At 40.2% G+C, this 18,413-nt stretch overlaps 1 protein-coding gene across 4 annotated transcripts in view; it reads left to right on the forward strand.

Annotated features, from left to right (window-relative positions):
- Positions 1-18,413, forward strand: part of NUP93 (nucleoporin 93) — an 82,484-nt gene that overhangs the window by 6,994 nt on the left and 57,077 nt on the right. For all 4 annotated transcript variants that reach the window (XM_030512786.1, XM_030512788.1, XM_030512787.1 and 1 more), the window contains exon 3: positions 376-493. In XM_030512786.1, the coding sequence (XP_030368646.1) occupies positions 376-493 (118 nt within the window). The remainder of the gene's footprint in view (positions 1-375; positions 494-18,413) is intronic.

The following is an 18,413-nucleotide window of genomic DNA, read 5'->3' on the forward strand; positions in this document are numbered from 1 at the left end:
TATAGTGATTGGAGGTTGTATCTAGGGAGCTATTGTTCTTGAATTTGGGCACTAAAGCCAGAAAGTGCAGTACCTTGTTCTGGCTGCTGCTGAAGACATTTACCAACATGCTATAGATTTTTTTCTCTCTGGAAGGACTTGGCAGCTGTGCAGTGCTGCAGTGGAACAGCAGAAAGAGTTCAGCAGGGCTGAGATGGCTAGAGATACACGTTAGGGCTGTTCAAAGTTTGGGGTTTTTTGTGCTGTTTTTATAACACAGCTGGGAGCACTGTCTGTACATGGCTAGCTGCCGACCTAAATATCGGCAATGAATTTGGGTTTAGAGTTCTGTCTGTTCAATACTAATTTCATACCTGTACAATTTCTTTCTTATAGGTCTGTGCTTCTTGGGTCTAGAGGGCTCGATATATCTCACATTTCTCAGCGTCTAGAGAGTCTAAGTGCAGTCACTACATTTGAGCCTCTTGAACCTGTGAAGGACACTGACATCCAGGTAGGGGCATTTCTGAGTTACACTGCCCTTGTAACTGTTGTTTCTGTGTTGTGGTTCAAAGCTCTTTGAAGGCACTTGTGAAAATAGTCTTGCTGTGTGTTCAATTCACTGGCTAGAGGGAGTACAGGAGAGATGTGCTGCTTTTGATGGTGGAAGGTGTTCGTTAGCCATCAGAAGCAGCATTTAAGTACCATATTGGCAGACATACTTTAAGTTCTAAACTCTTGCTGCAGTCAAGAGGAACCTAGGTATGTACTGTCTGCCTTTGTGGATCTGTCTTTGGCTTTGCAAGCCTGAACTGCGCATGGTTACTTCTCCCTTATAGTTTTGATACCTTTTTATGTCTGATTGTAAGAACACATGTAGAACCACTCGTCAGTTTGGAGGTGTTGGAATGGAGGCATTTAAGTGAAAATACAGAGGAGGTGAGTGTAGCTTTTTCTTTCAGTCTGTCTCAGATGTCACAATCTTGTCTTGGTGGTAGACTGACTTCGCCATGTTTCTTTTGCTTTACAACTTTGCATATGCTTTACCAGTGTGATTTAATCTTGTAAACTTTCATGTAACTCATCTCCCCAGATGTCTTAGGAATTAATATGAGCCATTTATTTTTGCTTTATGATAGTTGCCTGCCCTTGTAGGATATCGTAATGATGAAGAAATCTGTGGTATTCATTACTCAGTTAAGAGCTGGTTATGAAATTGATGTTGTGGGTTGCATTGAAGATAACAGTCTGAATTACTGGTTAATCATTTTGAAGCTTACTGGCAGATGGCTAAGTTAGGAGGGTCAAAAGAGTTGTAAGCTCTTCTTTTTTTAGCAGGAGTATGCCCTAAACTGCTCAACTTCAGAAGGTAATAGGGAGGGAAGAGTGTGAAGATACCCCATTTTACCTAATGGTATGTTTTATTTAAGCTTTTGGTGCCATCCATTTTAGGTGGACAGGCACTTGGTCTAGTCTCATCCTGGTGTTAGGAGCCCTGTGGTCTCCTGTCTTCAGGTAGATCTACTTAATCCCCTGTTCTCTAAGACCCATAGCCTTTCCAGTAGGCTACATATGTGCCCTGGGACGCATGGCAAGGACATGCTTCCTTGCAGTGCAAGCAGTACTCCTCTGTGTTGGGGCTGCCTTCAGCATTCTTCGGCTGGGAACACCAAGGGGTGACTCTGTGTGACGACTGATTGCTCAGAGCAGCTAAAGGGCTTCCTGAAGATGGGATTTCTTCTTGTGCCTTTGCTCCTCTTCACCTTCTGGCAATTCCTAGCATGTCTGTCTATCTTCTCACTCTCCCCAGGTGATTTCCCCCTCTCTTTCACCAAAAATTGGTGCACTCTGGAGACTTTGAGAGCTCTAACCCGCTAGCATTGTTCACTTTGTCTTCTCTCATTTTATTCCTTTGTTCCAATTTCTGATATTGTACTTCTAATTGGTGATGTTAAGCTTCCTTTTTTCTTTATTTTTTTGTCTTTCTTTAGACTTACTGCTGTGAATTCTTTGATGTCTGTGGTGTTTTTCCTTTCTGCTTTAAGAGCAACCATATTGTAGATTTTAAAACCCAGAAGCAATGGAGCTCTTGACTCTCTGGATCTAAGACTTGTGGCATATGAGAAAATGAATAGGGCTGTCTAATACTCACATTTTATTTTATTTTAGTGGTTACCTAAGAAAGCCTTCACATTTTGCTCCTGTCTTAATTATGCCAGATCCCAAGACCTTGTCATTCAATGTGGTGATTCTGGTATATTTGGTGATCTTCTCAGTATATTTTCCCATCCCCAGTATGTTTTATATGACCCATGCCAATATTGTTTTTCATTAGAATGCATTTATTTCTTCAGGAAAAGGAAATGTTTAAGTTGACATTGTGGACTAAGCTTGCTGTAAACTATTAAAATTATTTAAATAAGCATATTTTTTAAACAAGTAAGTGACAGATAAGATTTCTTAATTGGAAAAGCTTGGAGGATGTGGGAGGAGATTTTTTTATTTAATATCTTACCATCTGAAATAAAGAGATTTTCAGCTATGCTTAAGCAAATTTGGTATCTGAGACCCATTGATTTCAACTCCAGGTGATTTCTGTGGGAACTGGGTACTTACCTTGCATAGGCATGCTGGAAAGTTTCTTAAATATTGGTCTGTTTGCATGTTTTAAGTGCTGAAATGGCTCTGGGTCTAGCCATCATTTTCAATCTTTTTACTACTAAAGTTAATGATTTCTTTGGTCTCACAGAGACAATTAGAAATGCAAACATTTTGAAATACAAGCTGGGTAGTTTTTCCTTTATATAAGGCATTTTAATTGACTGAACATTTTAATATGGTCTATTTCTCATAGGATTCTAGTCCATCCCAGGAGCTTGACACGAAACACATGTGTAAGAAGATAAATAAGACATTTCTCATTCATTCTTTTCAAGCTTAATAAAAATGTTTAAGATCCTGAATAAATTGTGTGCTTTTAAAAGTAAGTTAATATTGTAAATATAGATATAATTGTATTGTGTTTAGGAAAGCTTCAGATCTAACATAAAACAGTGGTTAATTGCAAATCAATGTGTTTAAATGGCCAAATCAGCCAATGAGATTCAACCCTTCCTTTAGGAAAACAGCTAAAAAGTGCAAATGAAAAACAGGATTAAAATCAATCATTTAAATCAAAGTTCCCTGCTTGCTCTTTTGAATCATGATTAACACTGGTGATTTAATCAGTGATTTCTTTAACTCTAACTGCTCATGTCTGAGGCCTGATACATGAGTGCTTTGAATAAAACTTCTTTGCAGGCCACATGTGGAAAATCTTCACAGTAAATTAGATAAAACTAATTTGCAGTGGGAAGCATGGCAGGGTGCTCCATTTTAAATCAAGAGTCGTTTTAAATGTTTTGTCCCTGTTTGTTCTGCAGTTAATAGGTGAAAGGCTTTTGGTGCTGTTTTGCAGAACTTCCTCCTCTGCCCTGTCTTAGGATATCTGCAGTCACATCTCAAGCTGTCTAGCTGATGTCAATAATGGTCTCTTAGCTGCAAGTAACTTGTACACAGTCATCAACCACAGGATCTTGTCCTTTCTGAGTAGTTTTTGTTAAGTTTTTGTTCTTAATTATGTAAGAGGACCTTTGTGCTATACACTGCTGATGGCCCTCTAATTAGCCTTTTTAATCAAGTAGGTCTTAAACAATTTGATGCTTTAGCTGAAGATACAGTACAAAAGCTTCTTCCTATGTTACTTTTTCTTATACCTTCTGATGATAGTTGGGATGTGTTTTCTTTCTTCCTAGCTAGTTTCATTTGGTTTCTTTAGGCTTGTGTTTATTTCTGGCTAGAGGTAGCTATCCCTTTACACTGTGGGGAATTCTTTATTGTTTCAGGACTTCACCATTCCTCTGCTGTTATTCAGTATTTACACAGACACACTGGCAGGCTCTAATTCTGTGGATTCAGAAGGGCTGTTCTGCATCAAGCCTGCAGACTGCACTTTCCAACATTACTATTACTCGTTTTCTTTAACCAACAAAAACTTATTCTCAAATACTTAATGAACTTCATTCACAGTTTACCATCACTGGTAAACTAGGCTCAGCTGTCCTTTCTCATCACGTCTTCTCCTGATACTCAGTGCACATACTTAAATCCTGTCTGAAACATAGTCGTTTGTAGATTCTTTAATACTTCAATTATTCCTGTATGTGTGGTGTTCCTCAGCTTCAGTTTGAGCAGGCAGTGTTATCAGTTCATAAATACTTTACAGCCAGACGCACAGATCTAATCCTTAGCCTTTGACTGTTGCAGTTATATGAAGATTACATGATTATATGATTAAATCTTTATTGTATGAATTTTAGGTTTCTGTTGACTTTTAAATTGTCAAAGCTTTCACAGCATGAAAATACTCCCTGGACTTCCTGCCATGTGCTCACACAACTCCTTTGCATCCAGTGATTTCTTTGGACAGTTTGCTTGAGATTCTCCAGCTTTCTTACCTCAAGTATTTACTTATTGTCTCTGTTCCTTCTTATGCTGCAGTCTATTCAGGCAGCCTGTATGTGGGCAGCATAGAGAGACATGATAGAGTCTGATCTCTCAAATGATGGCAGTCAGCATTGCAGAAGGAGAACTCCAGGAAATGTCCTGTTTCTTATAGGCTGAAACACAGCAAGAAAAACCAGAGGGAAGCATCCTGGGGCACAAAGTCCCAGGATACTGATGTGAGTTTCAGAAAGAGTTAAGAGAATCTAGGAATTCACCTTCATAGAAGCCTCAGCTTGGGTTAACAAGCAAGAGGGACTTTCTGTACAGAGTCTCTCTTAAATGGTACTCCATCCATAGTGCTGACTAAAAAGAAGTGCACCAAATTGCAGCTCAATTAATTACCTGAATTATTTATCAGATGTAAAATGTAGATTGCTTGCACATAAAAGGGTTGCGAGTCCAGGAAATGTTTCCCACTAGAGCAGTAGGCGGGGAAGATTATGAAAAAGTCTAGGCTTGCCATTAAATGATAGGACTCTCTATTTTTCCTCTCTCATTTCAAAGATGGTCTTCTTAAAGTGCATGCGGCACAACACTTCCTGCAGGAAATCCAGCTCATAACAATTCGTATGTGAAGACTTTATAAAGATCAAGTTGTCAAAAAGCCCTATTTTGGCAAAATTTTTCAAAGTTGAATATGGTACTCAAGTGGTCCTTGATGTTCTTGATGTTCTTGATGCCATATTTAGCACAGAAGTGTGTGTTGGGTTTTCTGTTTCTTTGTGGCTTTTAAAAATCCCAGGTAAGGGTTGATTGTGCAAGCTGGTATCCCACAAGTGGGATATGTGTATATAAACAGAATATTGACATTCTGAAAGGTGTTTCTTCTCTTCCAAAGCTGCAAACTACAACATCCTCTTCTGATGAGCACTGTTGTACAGACCTCTCTCAAGTGACAGTAATGGCAGCCAAAGGAGGAATTATTCACACTATATGGCAAGGCTGCACTACTGTGACATGAGCTAGGGCCTGGCTTTTGCATGTGTGCTGTTTGGTTTATGTGTATGGGTGTTGGTGAGAGGTTTGGTGCTGCTCTGGTAAACTGCTTTAAGGTACCTGGTTATTTGGGGTTATTTGCATAATCAAGGCCTAATTTATACCTACTAAGATAGTTGGACTGACTACAGTATATGTGGTGCTTTGTGTTTTGAACATGTCACAATGGTTTAATACTAGATTTAGCCCCCCTGCATACTTCTTTCAAAATGTCTAAGCCCAAAGGCATGGTGTAATTTCAAGAAATGGTGCTGCTGTCAGTTTTAAGGCTTGGTCCAGCTCTGTGCAGATCTGTGAAATGAATGCTGGAAATGAGCTCTCCTTGCATACGTTGTTGGTCTGCTTGGAGAGTTTGAGGTGAAGCCCTGGCTCCGTTACACTGAAGGAAAATTTTGTTGAATTATCTCATTTGTACAACAGTTTCACCTTGCCCTTCTGGTCTAGGCAGAACTGAAATTAAGGGTTGCTTACCAGGGCTTGGTTTTGATTTCTGAGTGTAGATGTTCAGAGTATTGACTGAGTAGCTCTCTGGAGGCTGAGATACAGAAGTAAGAGCTTTTATCTAAATGAGGGCAGAAGTTTAGACTGAAATGTGTCCAAGTGGCAACTAAGGCAGGCTGAAATTAAGTAGCTGGGATACTTTCAGGTTTTCCAGAGTACGGTAAACAGGGTTTGTATCAAAAGCAGCCTTGACTTCTGCTTCAGTGTTAATAGAACCTGGGTCCCAGGATGCTTGCCCCAGTTCTGTATGTTCTGTTCATGTGTACGTAAGTGTATGATTCATAATTTAAACACACTCTGACAGCAGGTACCAAAAGGGTGCACTGTTCAACCAGTGAGCTCTTACTGCTATTTTATATTACCATTTGTGATGTACTTTGTGGTATCTGGTAGAATTAAGCCAAAGCCTGTGGTAAGCTACTTGGGTGTAACTAAAATCAGAGTTTATAAATGGAACTGCTGACACAACCTTAGAGGGGCAACCTCAAGTGCTGTTCACCATCCGTTGTTTGCATTAGCTTAGCCTGAAAATGCATTTTTCCTTTTGCAGATTTTATCCTTTCCCATTTGCCAAACATTGATTTCTCCTCCCCTGCCCAAGTCCTTCAGTTCTAATGGAGCTTGAAATTAAGGTGGCTTTATTTTTCCTGTCGCTTCCTTGTTCACCCTAATCAGTGATGCCAGCACAGCTGTGGGGGCCTTTTAACCACTGCAGAGCTGGGACAGTGAATGCAAGAGGACAATCTTCTATCTTAGTGGGTTTTTTTAGGGTCTGTCATTAGCTGTTGGTATCTTTGCATTGCTGCAGTCTGAATGAAAAATATTTGTGGTCAGAATTGTGAATTTTTCAAAAGCTGAAGAAACCTTGTGCTCCAAAAATACCACTCTGCAAAGGTTCTCAGAAGTCATTTTTCTTCCTTCTGTTACTAGCACATGCTAGTATCAAACCCTGTAATCTTCTTTACAGGTTGTCTCATTGATTTCATTCAGGATTTGACCCTTAATGTACACATTTAGATATGTAAATCAAGAATATAAATATCCTGGTAATTAAATGTGGCCAGAGGCAGTTTTAACACAATTGGAGAAAGTGACGATGAGTATTTTGACATGAAGCAAATGGAGTTAAGGGATGTGGACCTTAGAAGTACAAATTACAGAGACTTCCTCATCATGTCTGACATATTTACATGTCTCCCTTCTTTTAGATAAGATCTAACAGCTTTACATAAGCCTCTACAGGAAATCTGCAGCCTGTCCGTGGCTGGCTGATGGGTGATGAGACTTGCAAGTGCTTCTGCAGCATGCAGCCTTGGCAAGGCAGCTGGGGGTTTGGTGGCCTCTCTGCCACATTCCTGACATGAAGCGTCTCCCAGGGCCCCTCTGAATGTACAGGTCAGGCTTGTGCTGATCAAAGAATGCCCTGGGAAATGCCACTCTGTGTGTAGACTAGGATGTGAGTGGGGTTTAAGAAAGCAGGCTTCTCTATTTCATAGCCAGTGTGGAGTTGGTTGGTTTGTGGTGGTGGTTGGCTTTTTGTTTGTTTATTTGTTTGGGTAGAGTTTTCTGGGGTGGTTTTTTGTTGTTGGGGTTTTTTTTGGTTGTTTTTTTTTTTTGGGGGGGGGTGTTATTTTATTTTATTTTTCAATAAAAAACAAAACAAAAAACCAAAAAAGCCCAAAACAAAACATCAAAGCAAAAGCCCCAAAAGGTGCTTTTGGCATCAAGTAAGTGAGGGAATAACACTGTATAAAGCAGGGTGGGGAGGAGCCCAAAGCATTAGAAATGAATTTGGGGTTTGAGGTTTGTTTTGCTGGGTTATTTTGCTTGTCACTTTTCCCGTCATGTGATTACTTTACATTGAAGTGCAGTTTTCTCTGGTTTTTGTTACTGGTTTAATAGCAAGATTTAGTAGTGCAGTTTTAAATTACCCTGGCCTGGCCATCCTTAAAAACAAACCCATGCATCCCTCAAAAACCCAAACCACGGCACATTTCGTGTAGAATATTCTGTGGTGTTTTGTTAGTTGGCCAGATTACAGCCACTCAGTAAATGCTGTGATACTGAATTATTTCAGATTTCTTTTGTTTGCTTGGTTGCATACTAACTGAAGTAATTAGGTGGTGATCTTCCAGTTCATCATGGTTCTGATCATGGATTCCTAACCCTAAAGGGTTAGGAACAGGGAGAGAAGAGACGTGATCTGCATTTCTCTTTCATCATGGGTGAACAAGAGAGTATGAAAGGGACATTTGAAAACTTTATGCTAATGCAAGGTCATGAGATAGAAAAATTGAGAACTCTCGTTCTAAGAGCTATGTTTATTGATCAATTTAAATTCTGCTATGTCCTGGCACATTTTACATTTCCTGTCTGCTTAATCCAGATATGTTCTTTGCATCTTAAATAGGTACGACTGTAGACTTTTAATAAACATCTTTGAAGTATCAATCATAAACATCTTAGAACAGACCAGATTTTGAGTCATAACACTTGACTTCATTCCCCTCCCTCCCCTTTTCTTCTCCTTATGCTGCATGGCTCTGCTTTTTGATGAAAATTGTTTCAATTCCTAACTGAATGTTAACTCATACCCCTGTGAAGGGGCAAATAGGATATAAAAGGCAGTTTGGAGATCACATATCCAAAATGCAGCCTCTTCTGTGCTGAGCTGTAGACATTTTTGCTTCTCTCGGTAGCATTGCAGGACTCTTTAAAACGCCATGTGTAGCTGAAACTGTAGAGTGAGTCTCGGCTGGTGGGATGTGATTATCTGAGTCAGAATTCCACCAAGACCCTGCTTGGAGCAATGTTACTATTGCCAGAAGTGCTGTAGGATCATAAGTGATTTTCAGGATCCATGTTGCATCTTAGCAGGAGGACAGCACTTCTGGCAACGCGGTACATCTTAATGTCATGCTGTCCCATTAATATAGTGCTCGCTGAGGTCTTGTATTGGCTACTGACCTAGACAGTGTGTGCTCAGCATGTGCAAATGAACTGTTGGAATTAGTGTTTTCATGGCACTGGAAAAATTTAGTAGAATGGGTTCATCTCTCTGGTTATATGGATTGGTGAGAAGAAACAACGCTGAGATGCAAATAGTTCCAACCTGGCAATTTGTCACCTCCCTGTATCATACAACAGAGCAATTACTTGGGATAAAGAGATGGGTTTATTTATTTATTTGAGGTTCAAGTGTAGCTTGTGCAATGCACCACTCCATTTTGTTTTGTGAAATATTGGTATTTCCATCAACTTTGAAACCATTACGAAGAAAGCATTGACTTTAGCGGAGAGGATTTTGGCTAGTAACAGCATAAGACCACAGTGTTGGGGCTTTTGTGTTTGTTTTCTTATTAATGTACTTATATTTGAAGTAATCCAGTTGTTTCCTAAGTATGGACCATGGTATGTCCTTCTGGTGCCTCGGTGGAAATTTGAAATGGAGACCCTGGGTTTTGAGAAGCCCTGGTCATAGCCATGCAAAGGTCTTGTTTCAGGGACTTCTCACAGATGGCAGAAGCTTTGAGTCCCAATGTTGCAGTGGGTTAATGGATCTAAGATACAGGTTTGGGATTGAAAAATGAACATTTACCTATTTAAGTCATTATGGCTTTTCTGTTCATACTTCTGAAAAAGAGAAATACAGAAAAATGCTCAACTGCAAGAGGGGGGGGGAAAGAATTCTTCAGCAAACTTCTCTGAAGTGGGACAGAGTAGCTTGGAGCTGGCCTACACACAGAGAGGTGGGTTTGTTACCTTTACACTGAATTATTGTTTTTACAGGGGTTTTTGCTATTGTCTTTATTACTTAAGCATTGTCTTGAGCATCTTTCTCATCTAACCCCTCATGGTGCTGTGGGCTGCACAAAACAAATCACTCTTTCACAAGGGAAGCTTGTAACAGGAGCAGGCCAGACCATCTCACTGCACTCCTGTGGTCACAAATGGCATAAAACCCTGGATGCTTTCGTTCCAGCCAGGCTGTTCATCAAATCTATTAGAAAAAACAGTAGCTGCTGCAGCTCTCAACTCCCTCCCCTCCTTTCAAGCCCCTCTAATTTACTCGGGCATCTCAAAAGTGTTATTCGACTGATGAATTCCACTGAGGTTTATTATGAAATGATTTGCATAATGTAGCAGTCTGGGAAAGGCCACAGGTAGATTGTTGTGCATGCCCTCCTCTCCACTGTAGTAATTAGTCAGTTTGACTCCACATCCAAAATCCTAATCCTAGGCGTTATTGAGCTTTGGTTTAAAATAGTCACTAGCTAATAAGTGTGTAAACTGTTTACCAGCGCCTGGGCATCAAACTGAGGATGTATTGACGTTTCCCCATGCAAAACAGCAGCCTGAACATTTGGCATTTTGCAGAAGGAATGTTTGGGTTGTGTGTATGGATGTTTTTTAACTTTCCTTTTTGAAGTCAAAATGAATTCCTATCCTTGCCAAGATATGCTCCTGAAAGAAAGTTGCAGCCTTTACAGGTGGAACTAAGGACACATGCATTTGCTTTACTCATTTAGATTTTTGGCATAACTTCTGTTCTTGCCGCCTCCTTTCTATTTTGTTTGGGTGTTGTTTTTTTTTTTCCATGTCCTTTATTTCTCATCTTTCTTGCACTCTCTTTTTTTCTTACTTCAGTTATATTTATTCCCTTTGCTTTCCTGCTTTGGATTCATTTATTACCTCCTGCCCACTCTTTACTCAGGTCTGTGCTTTGACATTATTTTGGGTGCATGAGGCTTATTTACTTACTTTGAGCTAAATCATTAAAGTTCTGTTCAAACAAAAAGCAGTTGTGTGAAATGTCTCTTGCTGGTTTTCTGTGCATATGGAAATAACTGAAAGAAGCTTAGGGAGATGGGTTGGAAATTTTCTATACCATTCTATTATTTGTATCTCAGCAAGCATGCAAGATGCATGGTGCTTCCACCAGAAAGGATCTGCTTATGCAGCATTTTGAGCCACAGCTAACAGATTATTTTTTAACTTAATTGGAACAGCATGCTTAATTGTTGCTTGGTAAAAATGGCTTGAGAAGTTTGGAGGGAGAGACTTAACTTTAAAATAACTTAATAGAGAATAACATAGCGTGTTAACAGCTTTTGCAACTGCAGTGCAAGTCTCTGTGGACTGTCCTTTCCAAGTACCAATTCCTGGATGATGTGATGTCTTCAGTGTTCACTGTGGGCTGGAGATAGGAAAGAGGAGAGAGGTTTTCTAACCTGCAGTATTTTTAAGGGAGCAAAGGCTGTCTAGTGCCACGTGAGCGCTTCTCAAAGGCAGATGAAGGAGGAAAGTCTGTGGTAAACACATCAGTGCTTAATTTCAATTTCAGCTGCTTTATTGAACTTTTCTGAACGGTTCAATTGGCTATCCTAGGCTTGAATCAGAGATGTGTCATTAGTTGAAACTAAATTTGTCATAGTTGGTTTACTAGGTCGGACGTGGGACATGTCTATTCAGTTGCCTTTATGTTCTCATGACCAACACTGGATAGTTGCAAGGAGCAGGACTGATGGAGATGTTCATGGGGATATCTGTCTGCATTATTAGGCTTCACCCATTCTCTAGTGGTTGGAGATTAGTTAAAACCCTGAAGCATTGGGGGTAATAATTATTTCTACAATTTTAGTGTTAAACACAGCTCTAGATATTGTCAATATCCATATCCATACTGAGCTTAGGTTTTAATGCCATTATGTTTTTGGGCTTGCCATCTTCCTGTGGTAGTAAGTTCCATAATTCAATTACAGCTTGTGTAAAATTTATTTCCTTTTATTGGTTTTGAGCTTTGCATCGTTTAAACAGACATCCTTTCCCTGTTGTTCAGATCTGTATGAATTGGATTTCTGGATCTGCCCTTTCTAGACCACTTATTTCACAGATTTTTTTAAAGTACCAGCTCTTATTTGTTTTCCTTTTTTAATGCTACCCATCCCAAAAGTGTTCCTATCTCACATCATATGAGGGGGTATACATGCTTTTGCTAATTCCCCAAATTCATCTTACAGTTCTTTTGAGGGTGACTGTCCAGCTTACATGGTGTTCTTGATAAAGCCACATCATTGGTTTCTCTGATAACCAAGTTCAGTGTAGCCAAACTCAGTGTAAAACGCAGAAGTAGCAATCTGAGGATGGTGTGATTTTAATCTCAAATAAGTGGGAGTGCACAGGTGGGGATACCATACAGTATCATGACAAATCCTTATCACTAAATGTGTTTGCAAGCCAGTAGGATTCCTCAGGCCAGATTCTAATGTATGAGAAAAGACATTTCTGAAGAGAAGTGAGGAGGAAATGGAGAGGAAAAATCCCACATTTGAAATAGATGAGTGGGAGCCTGCATGTTATCTCCACATCCTCTCAGCAGTAATTGATTTTGCCTGCTATGGTTACCATATAGTAACTCTGAAACATTCATTATTTCTTTCCTCTCCTGCCCCAAGGCTTGTAACAGAAAAAGGCATGTTTAAATCCTTTTATTGTCTGTTAAGTAGATACAAAGATCTAAAGACTTTAATGAATTCGAAATAAGCACTAATTCAGTACTGCCATTCTCTTGACTAAAAGAGACCATGCCCATCTTGAGGTGCTAGTGAGAACTGAATGGTGGAACCTGGATGCAAAGACCCACCTCGCTGTGGAATTGCATGTTTGGACCCTGTACTCTGGGTTTGTTTGGGTTTTTTTGTTGTGGGTTATTTTTGTTTTGTTTTCTCAGAACTAACCCTGCTATATTTCTTAGTCCCTGTCTAGCTTGATTTAATTTTTCCAAGGTTAAAGGTGGCTTATCCAGGAAATTTACAGCTCATTTTAAGTAAGAAGCTTGATTACTCAACAGATACAGTGAATCAATATTGCTTCTCTTATTTTTGTTTTGCTATTTGACTTGAGGTTAATGCTTTGGCTTCATATTTGCTGGTAGGACGAAGTGCATGATAGTGCTGCACATAATTAGTTTATGTGCTGTGCTAAATGTTTTGTTGTTTGTCTGTGGTTTTGTACCCTTAAATGCCTTATTCTTTACCTTTTCTAATGTCCTCTTGATTTTTTTTTTTTTTTCTCCTTTTCTGAGAAAAAAAACTTTGTGTCATCTTGACGGTTTCTGTTTTTAATAACCTTATGATTTAGTGAATTATGGAAGTAAGCACTCAAGGTGGACACATGTTCTGGCTTATTGCTGGAATTGAGGGGAGCTGAGCTGGGAAGGGGTTACCATCAACTAGTCCTGTAAAATCTTGTGCTAAGAATTGAGCTAAAACTTATCACTCGGTTGTACTCCTCTTAGTCACTGTAGCAGAGTTGTTAACTCCTTTCTTTGTTTCCTCTGGGTTACTGTGTTTGTATGCTTTTTCCTTGCTTTGAATGAGCCTGTTAAATTTTCTTTCAGAGGAATCTCTCCAGCATGTAAGGTGTGTGATGCTGTCATTTAAAAGCTTTCAGAAGGCGACTAGCAACTTCCAGGCCTCCTGCCCATTTGGTTTTGGTAGGTCCGCCAAGTCAGCAGGGCACTCCTGTGTGTGAAAAGAATTTGGGCCTTCTGTCAAAGGTTGGATGTTCTTGCTGACATTCGGGGGTGCTGGGTCTGGGGAGGAAACATTACATGCGAGTCAATCTCCAAGGACACCAGGGATGGCATGACTTTTGCTAAGCGTCGCCCAGAAAAAAGAAGGAAGTCTTGCTTTTCAGTCAGAAGTTATCCCTGTAATAAATACCCAAAGCAAAGCTTTGTGGAGAAATAATGTCCTTTTGCAGCAGAATAGTAGAACAGATCTCCTTCCAGCAGTAAAATGAGCATCAGGGGATTGAATCTGCAGTCTGACTTAAAGGCAGGATGTAGCTGTTATCTGTAGATCTCTCTTCTCCTGGTTAAAGGTTTACTCTGTTTGTCTCACCAGATTTCTTCCTCAAACTCTTCTGAATTTTTTGCCTCTTAAGAAATACTTGTAACATTTTCTCTCTCTGAGATGAAATACTGATTTCCAGCCAATATATTATATATTAGCAATGCATCCTGGCAACACGCATTGCTGGAAGCCACATATTCTGAGAGGAAGGTGGGAAGTACAATTCAAAGACTTACGCTGTTGCAGAAACGGCTCAGCAGAACATGTTGCATGTGGGAAGCGCCCCTGTGGATCCAAAGAAGGTTCATTTTGCCACCTCAGAGGAGTTACTAAATCCATTGACCTTATGCAGACCTCTGAGGTAGATCCTTTTGCCTTTAGCACCCCTGGTTGCTGTCATCTAGAGGAAAGAATGCCCTGTGGTACTGGGATATACAAATCCAGAGTATGTTGTCTTGCAAGCATGCGGGATGGTTACGGCCATCTCACACCAAGGAAGGCAGTGTAAGCTTTTCCCCTGTTTCTCCAAAGCCCTTTACATGAATGTACTGTGCAAAAAATGTTCTTTGCCTGGTCCGTGGCCACGTGTGTCTCAGTTTGTAGCGACAAGTGTTTAACTGGGTTCTTGAAACAATTTTTCTCATGATATTTCATATGAACCTTACTATGGAAACTTTGAAATGAGAGTCAGATGCTGAAGCAGAAGGATGGCCACCACTTATGATGGAAATATTTATTACTGGCACTCTTTTATATGCTGATTAATTGACATAAGTTAAACAGGTAAAGGCTCATTTTGCACTGCATCTGGTGCAAGAGTTATGATCTGGTTGTACATGCCACTGCAGAGCATGGCTAGCCAGGCAGGCTGAGCCTTCACATTAGTGAGGCTCTTCTACTGTCAAAGGCATTCGCTTGCTTGATCTCATCTTTTTTCTAACTGAAGTTCTAGAGTGATAAATGAAAAACTACCATGACCAGTATCCTATACTTCTCTGCCTTATGTAAAATGCATGCAGTAGACAGTGAAATTGAATTGCTGTCACATGTGACTAAAGAGCCTTTTCTTTCTTTCACAATTTTTTTTTCAGCAAGTGTTGTGTTTTATTTTTGTAAGCTGAATGTGTAGTTAATGCACTTCCTTGAGAAGGTGAGGAGTTCTGTTAAATGTATGAATTCGTGGAGACTTTTATTCTTGGGCAGGTTAGGTAGGACCGTAGAGCTTAAACGTATCTCCTGAGCTTATTGATCTATTTTATTGAATGTGGGGTTTTTTTCCTATCTTGAAACAACTCTTTGCTACAGTTAGAGTGCCAGATCTTTGGCCTTCCTTGGTAGTATCAACTAATTATCTTAAAAACAAACTTGCAGCTTCCAGAACAAATCAGGAGTGACACTGTAACAGTGCCAGGAGTGGCAACCTCTTCCTCTGATGGAGCAGTAATGAGAGAAAGGCTGATGGCTCTGAAAAGGGCCAGATTTCAAAGGCTGAGGTGCTGGCCTGTCTAGTACTGTTCGTGAACTCAGTAGTGCAGTGAGTTAATAAATTTAGCTCTCATCGATGGGTACAGCTTCACAGCCTAAATCTTGTTTACTCACACTGGCAGTCTCACAGCTTATTCCTTTGGACTCCTTTTCCAGGGTCATCATGAGTGTAAATGATTCAAGTGCAGCGCTACCCCTCAAAGTGTCTTTGTGCAAGCAGTGCCTTTCGATATACCACGGTATATTCTGATGGGGTAATCTCATCTGTGGGATAATCAGAGCTTCCTTTTGCCAAAGATTTAGTTGCTTTTTATTTCTGACAGCTCGGCAAAACTGAAACTGCTAAGGAAGAGTATTTTATTCCTTGTTTTTTGTGGTTGGTTTGGTTTTGGGTTTTTGTTTGTTTCTACTGTTAATCTCTTGAAGGATTTGCATAGGTGCAACTAGTAGCATCTGCTGAACAAGCTACCAGTAGGAGAAGCAAAACTCTGCAGATGTCAACTGCTACATCAAATTTCTATGCTCAGTAGTTGGATGTGTTTATTACAAAAAACAGTGATTCTTAGACTGTTACTGAAATATCAGAGTTTTTATTTTCAAGAGAAACGTCAGCTGTTCTGGAGCACAATTACACGGACAGGCCTAAGATATAGAAGCACAGGGAGATGAAGTCTGAAATCGAAGCAGGTTCTGCTAATCAGTATTGAGTGTAGCTGTGGAGATCTTGGGGCTGGAATATCCAGCAGAGCTGCAGTTCAATGAATTGAGTTGATAGAGTGTGCAGCTGGGTGGGGTATTGGCAGTGTGCATCTGCACAGCTTCTACCTCCATTTACACCAACTTCTATCCCATTGAATGTTGCATAGTTTAAAAGTAGGGACTGGGCAGGGCAGCACAGGCAATGACTATAATAATATGAAAATGTTGCCCTATAATCTCATAATCATAACTTACATTAATGACTGGCATATTTTTTTCTATGTTTAGGCTAAAAGATTCAGAGATGCAGTTGCACGTGGAATATCAACATGCATTTGTTACTGTGCTTTGACTTAAGATATTGTATTCAGAACTAAGCAAATACTGTGTTCTCTGTAGTTTGGATGTGTCTAAAGACAAATTGCATCATACATTATCTTTATAGCACACATTGTGAGAACAGCTAAAGTGGAGCCCAAGCACTGAGTTTTTGAAGCCAGAGGTTATAAATGAGATCTAAAAATTGAGACTGTTCCGGAGTTTTGGCTTTTTTTGGTGGTATGGTTTTAGGTTTTTGGGGAGGATTTAGAGGAAGGCCTCATAAAGAGCCAAGGATGTAGAGTTTCAGAGCTTTAGATTTACCCATTTGTACTTGCTGACTAAAAGCAGCACATTCAAAACAAGCCAACACACTGTACTGTGGACAAACAGGGAATGGGGTTTTGCTTTTCAGAGGTTGCACAGGACAGAAGGAAGAAGGGAATGTCTGTTATAAACTTTTAAAGCAAGCAGCTGAAATATGTTCCAAGAGTATTTTGGAGCAGGAATGCCAGTTTAAATATTTATGCAATGTTTTATTGAACTGATTCAAATATTGAATAGCACCTGACCCTTGAAGTTTTGGATCCTTGCCTGACTGGCACGCCATGATGGGTATATTTACTTAATAAACAGCCTTCTATGGCAGCTGGTTTTCAGCACAGGAAGTCGGGAAAGCTGGATTTTGATCCAATTTTAATCATTATTTTCATATTTGACTTTGAGTTCACAAAGTGCCTTCCCATGCACCAATTTCTTCACCTGAGAAACAAAAGCTGCAAGATTGAGATTCTGAGTGGAACCTTATACAGATGTTTTTGTTTTTACTGTTTTCTCATACCTCTATTGTTCACAGCCCTGATCAGTATACAACAGTATTTAACTGGCCTCTACCTTCCCTCCTTCAGATGCCAGACCTTGTAAGAAATAAGGTTGTTTCTCCCCATCAGTATCTTTCTAGTTCAGCAGTGCTGAGAAGCAAAGCTCTTGGCTGCCCCTGTGCTATACTGACTGTCAGCAGAGCCTCTTTCCCCACCTGAAACAAGAAAAAGCAGCTCTGCAGAAACCACCCTTTTAGCGTGAAGACACCTGCAGTGTCTCTCACCAGTCTGCACTGGAGATCTTCAGCTTCTCTGTGCTGTAGTTGTGCCAACACTGCTGTTAGTTGCTGCCCTGTGCTAGAGTTGTGGCCTCGCAGAAACCCTTTAAGCTGGCAGTTGATTATAGATCTGTAAGCTAAAACTTCAATACAACTACTGCCTGTTACCCAATATAATCATTTTATGCAGCAGTGTTTTGTAGTGTGATGACTCTCACTTGAGATGGATTATTTAGGATGTGCCTGATGTAGAGAGAGTGAGATTAAGTAGCAAAACCTAACGGTGAGAGGTCTGGCCTAGCGTATTGCTGCTGAGCTTGGATCATGCATCTGCAAGGGCTTGGATGTTCCTGGTCCTCGATCACTAGACTTGCCAAGTTGGGTCCTTTTGCAGACCTCAGTCTGCATCTCAAGCTACAGGTGTTCCCACTTCAAGAGATCAGCAAAATGTGTCTCCAGATTCCTAGCTCTGCTCTGTGCTTGTTTATAGCTGAAACCCCAGGGTTTCAGGGATGCAAGGTAGGTTTAGCAAATAAACGTAAGGGATCTGTGAAGGGATTTTTGAAACAATCATTCTCTGTTTCCCTCTGTGTATTTGCGGACTTGGAGAAGGAAATGGAGAATTTGGTTGGCTTGTTTACCCAAGCTGTTATGCTGGTTTAGCTGTTCCATGATGAAGTTCCATTTCAGTACTGAGCTGACTAGGCTGTGGAGATAAAAATGATCAATTTGATTGCTTTTGTTCTCCGGTTTATACATTTGGGTTTCACAGAATGGATCAATGGCTGTCACCATTTCTTCCTGAAATACAGGCTTACCCTGACCCTTGCTGCAGATGTAGGCAGCTGCTTGAAGTGTCCATAAACCGTTTGGCTGTTCAGAAACATAGCACTGGCTCAGTGTTATGTCCCTGGCTCAGAATGGGAAGGCAAAGT

The sequence above is a fragment of the Strigops habroptila genome, chromosome Z, assembly GCF_004027225.2.
Source record: "Strigops habroptila isolate Jane chromosome Z, bStrHab1.2.pri, whole genome shotgun sequence".
In the NCBI taxonomy this organism is placed as follows: domain Eukaryota; kingdom Metazoa; phylum Chordata; class Aves; order Psittaciformes; family Psittacidae; genus Strigops; species Strigops habroptila.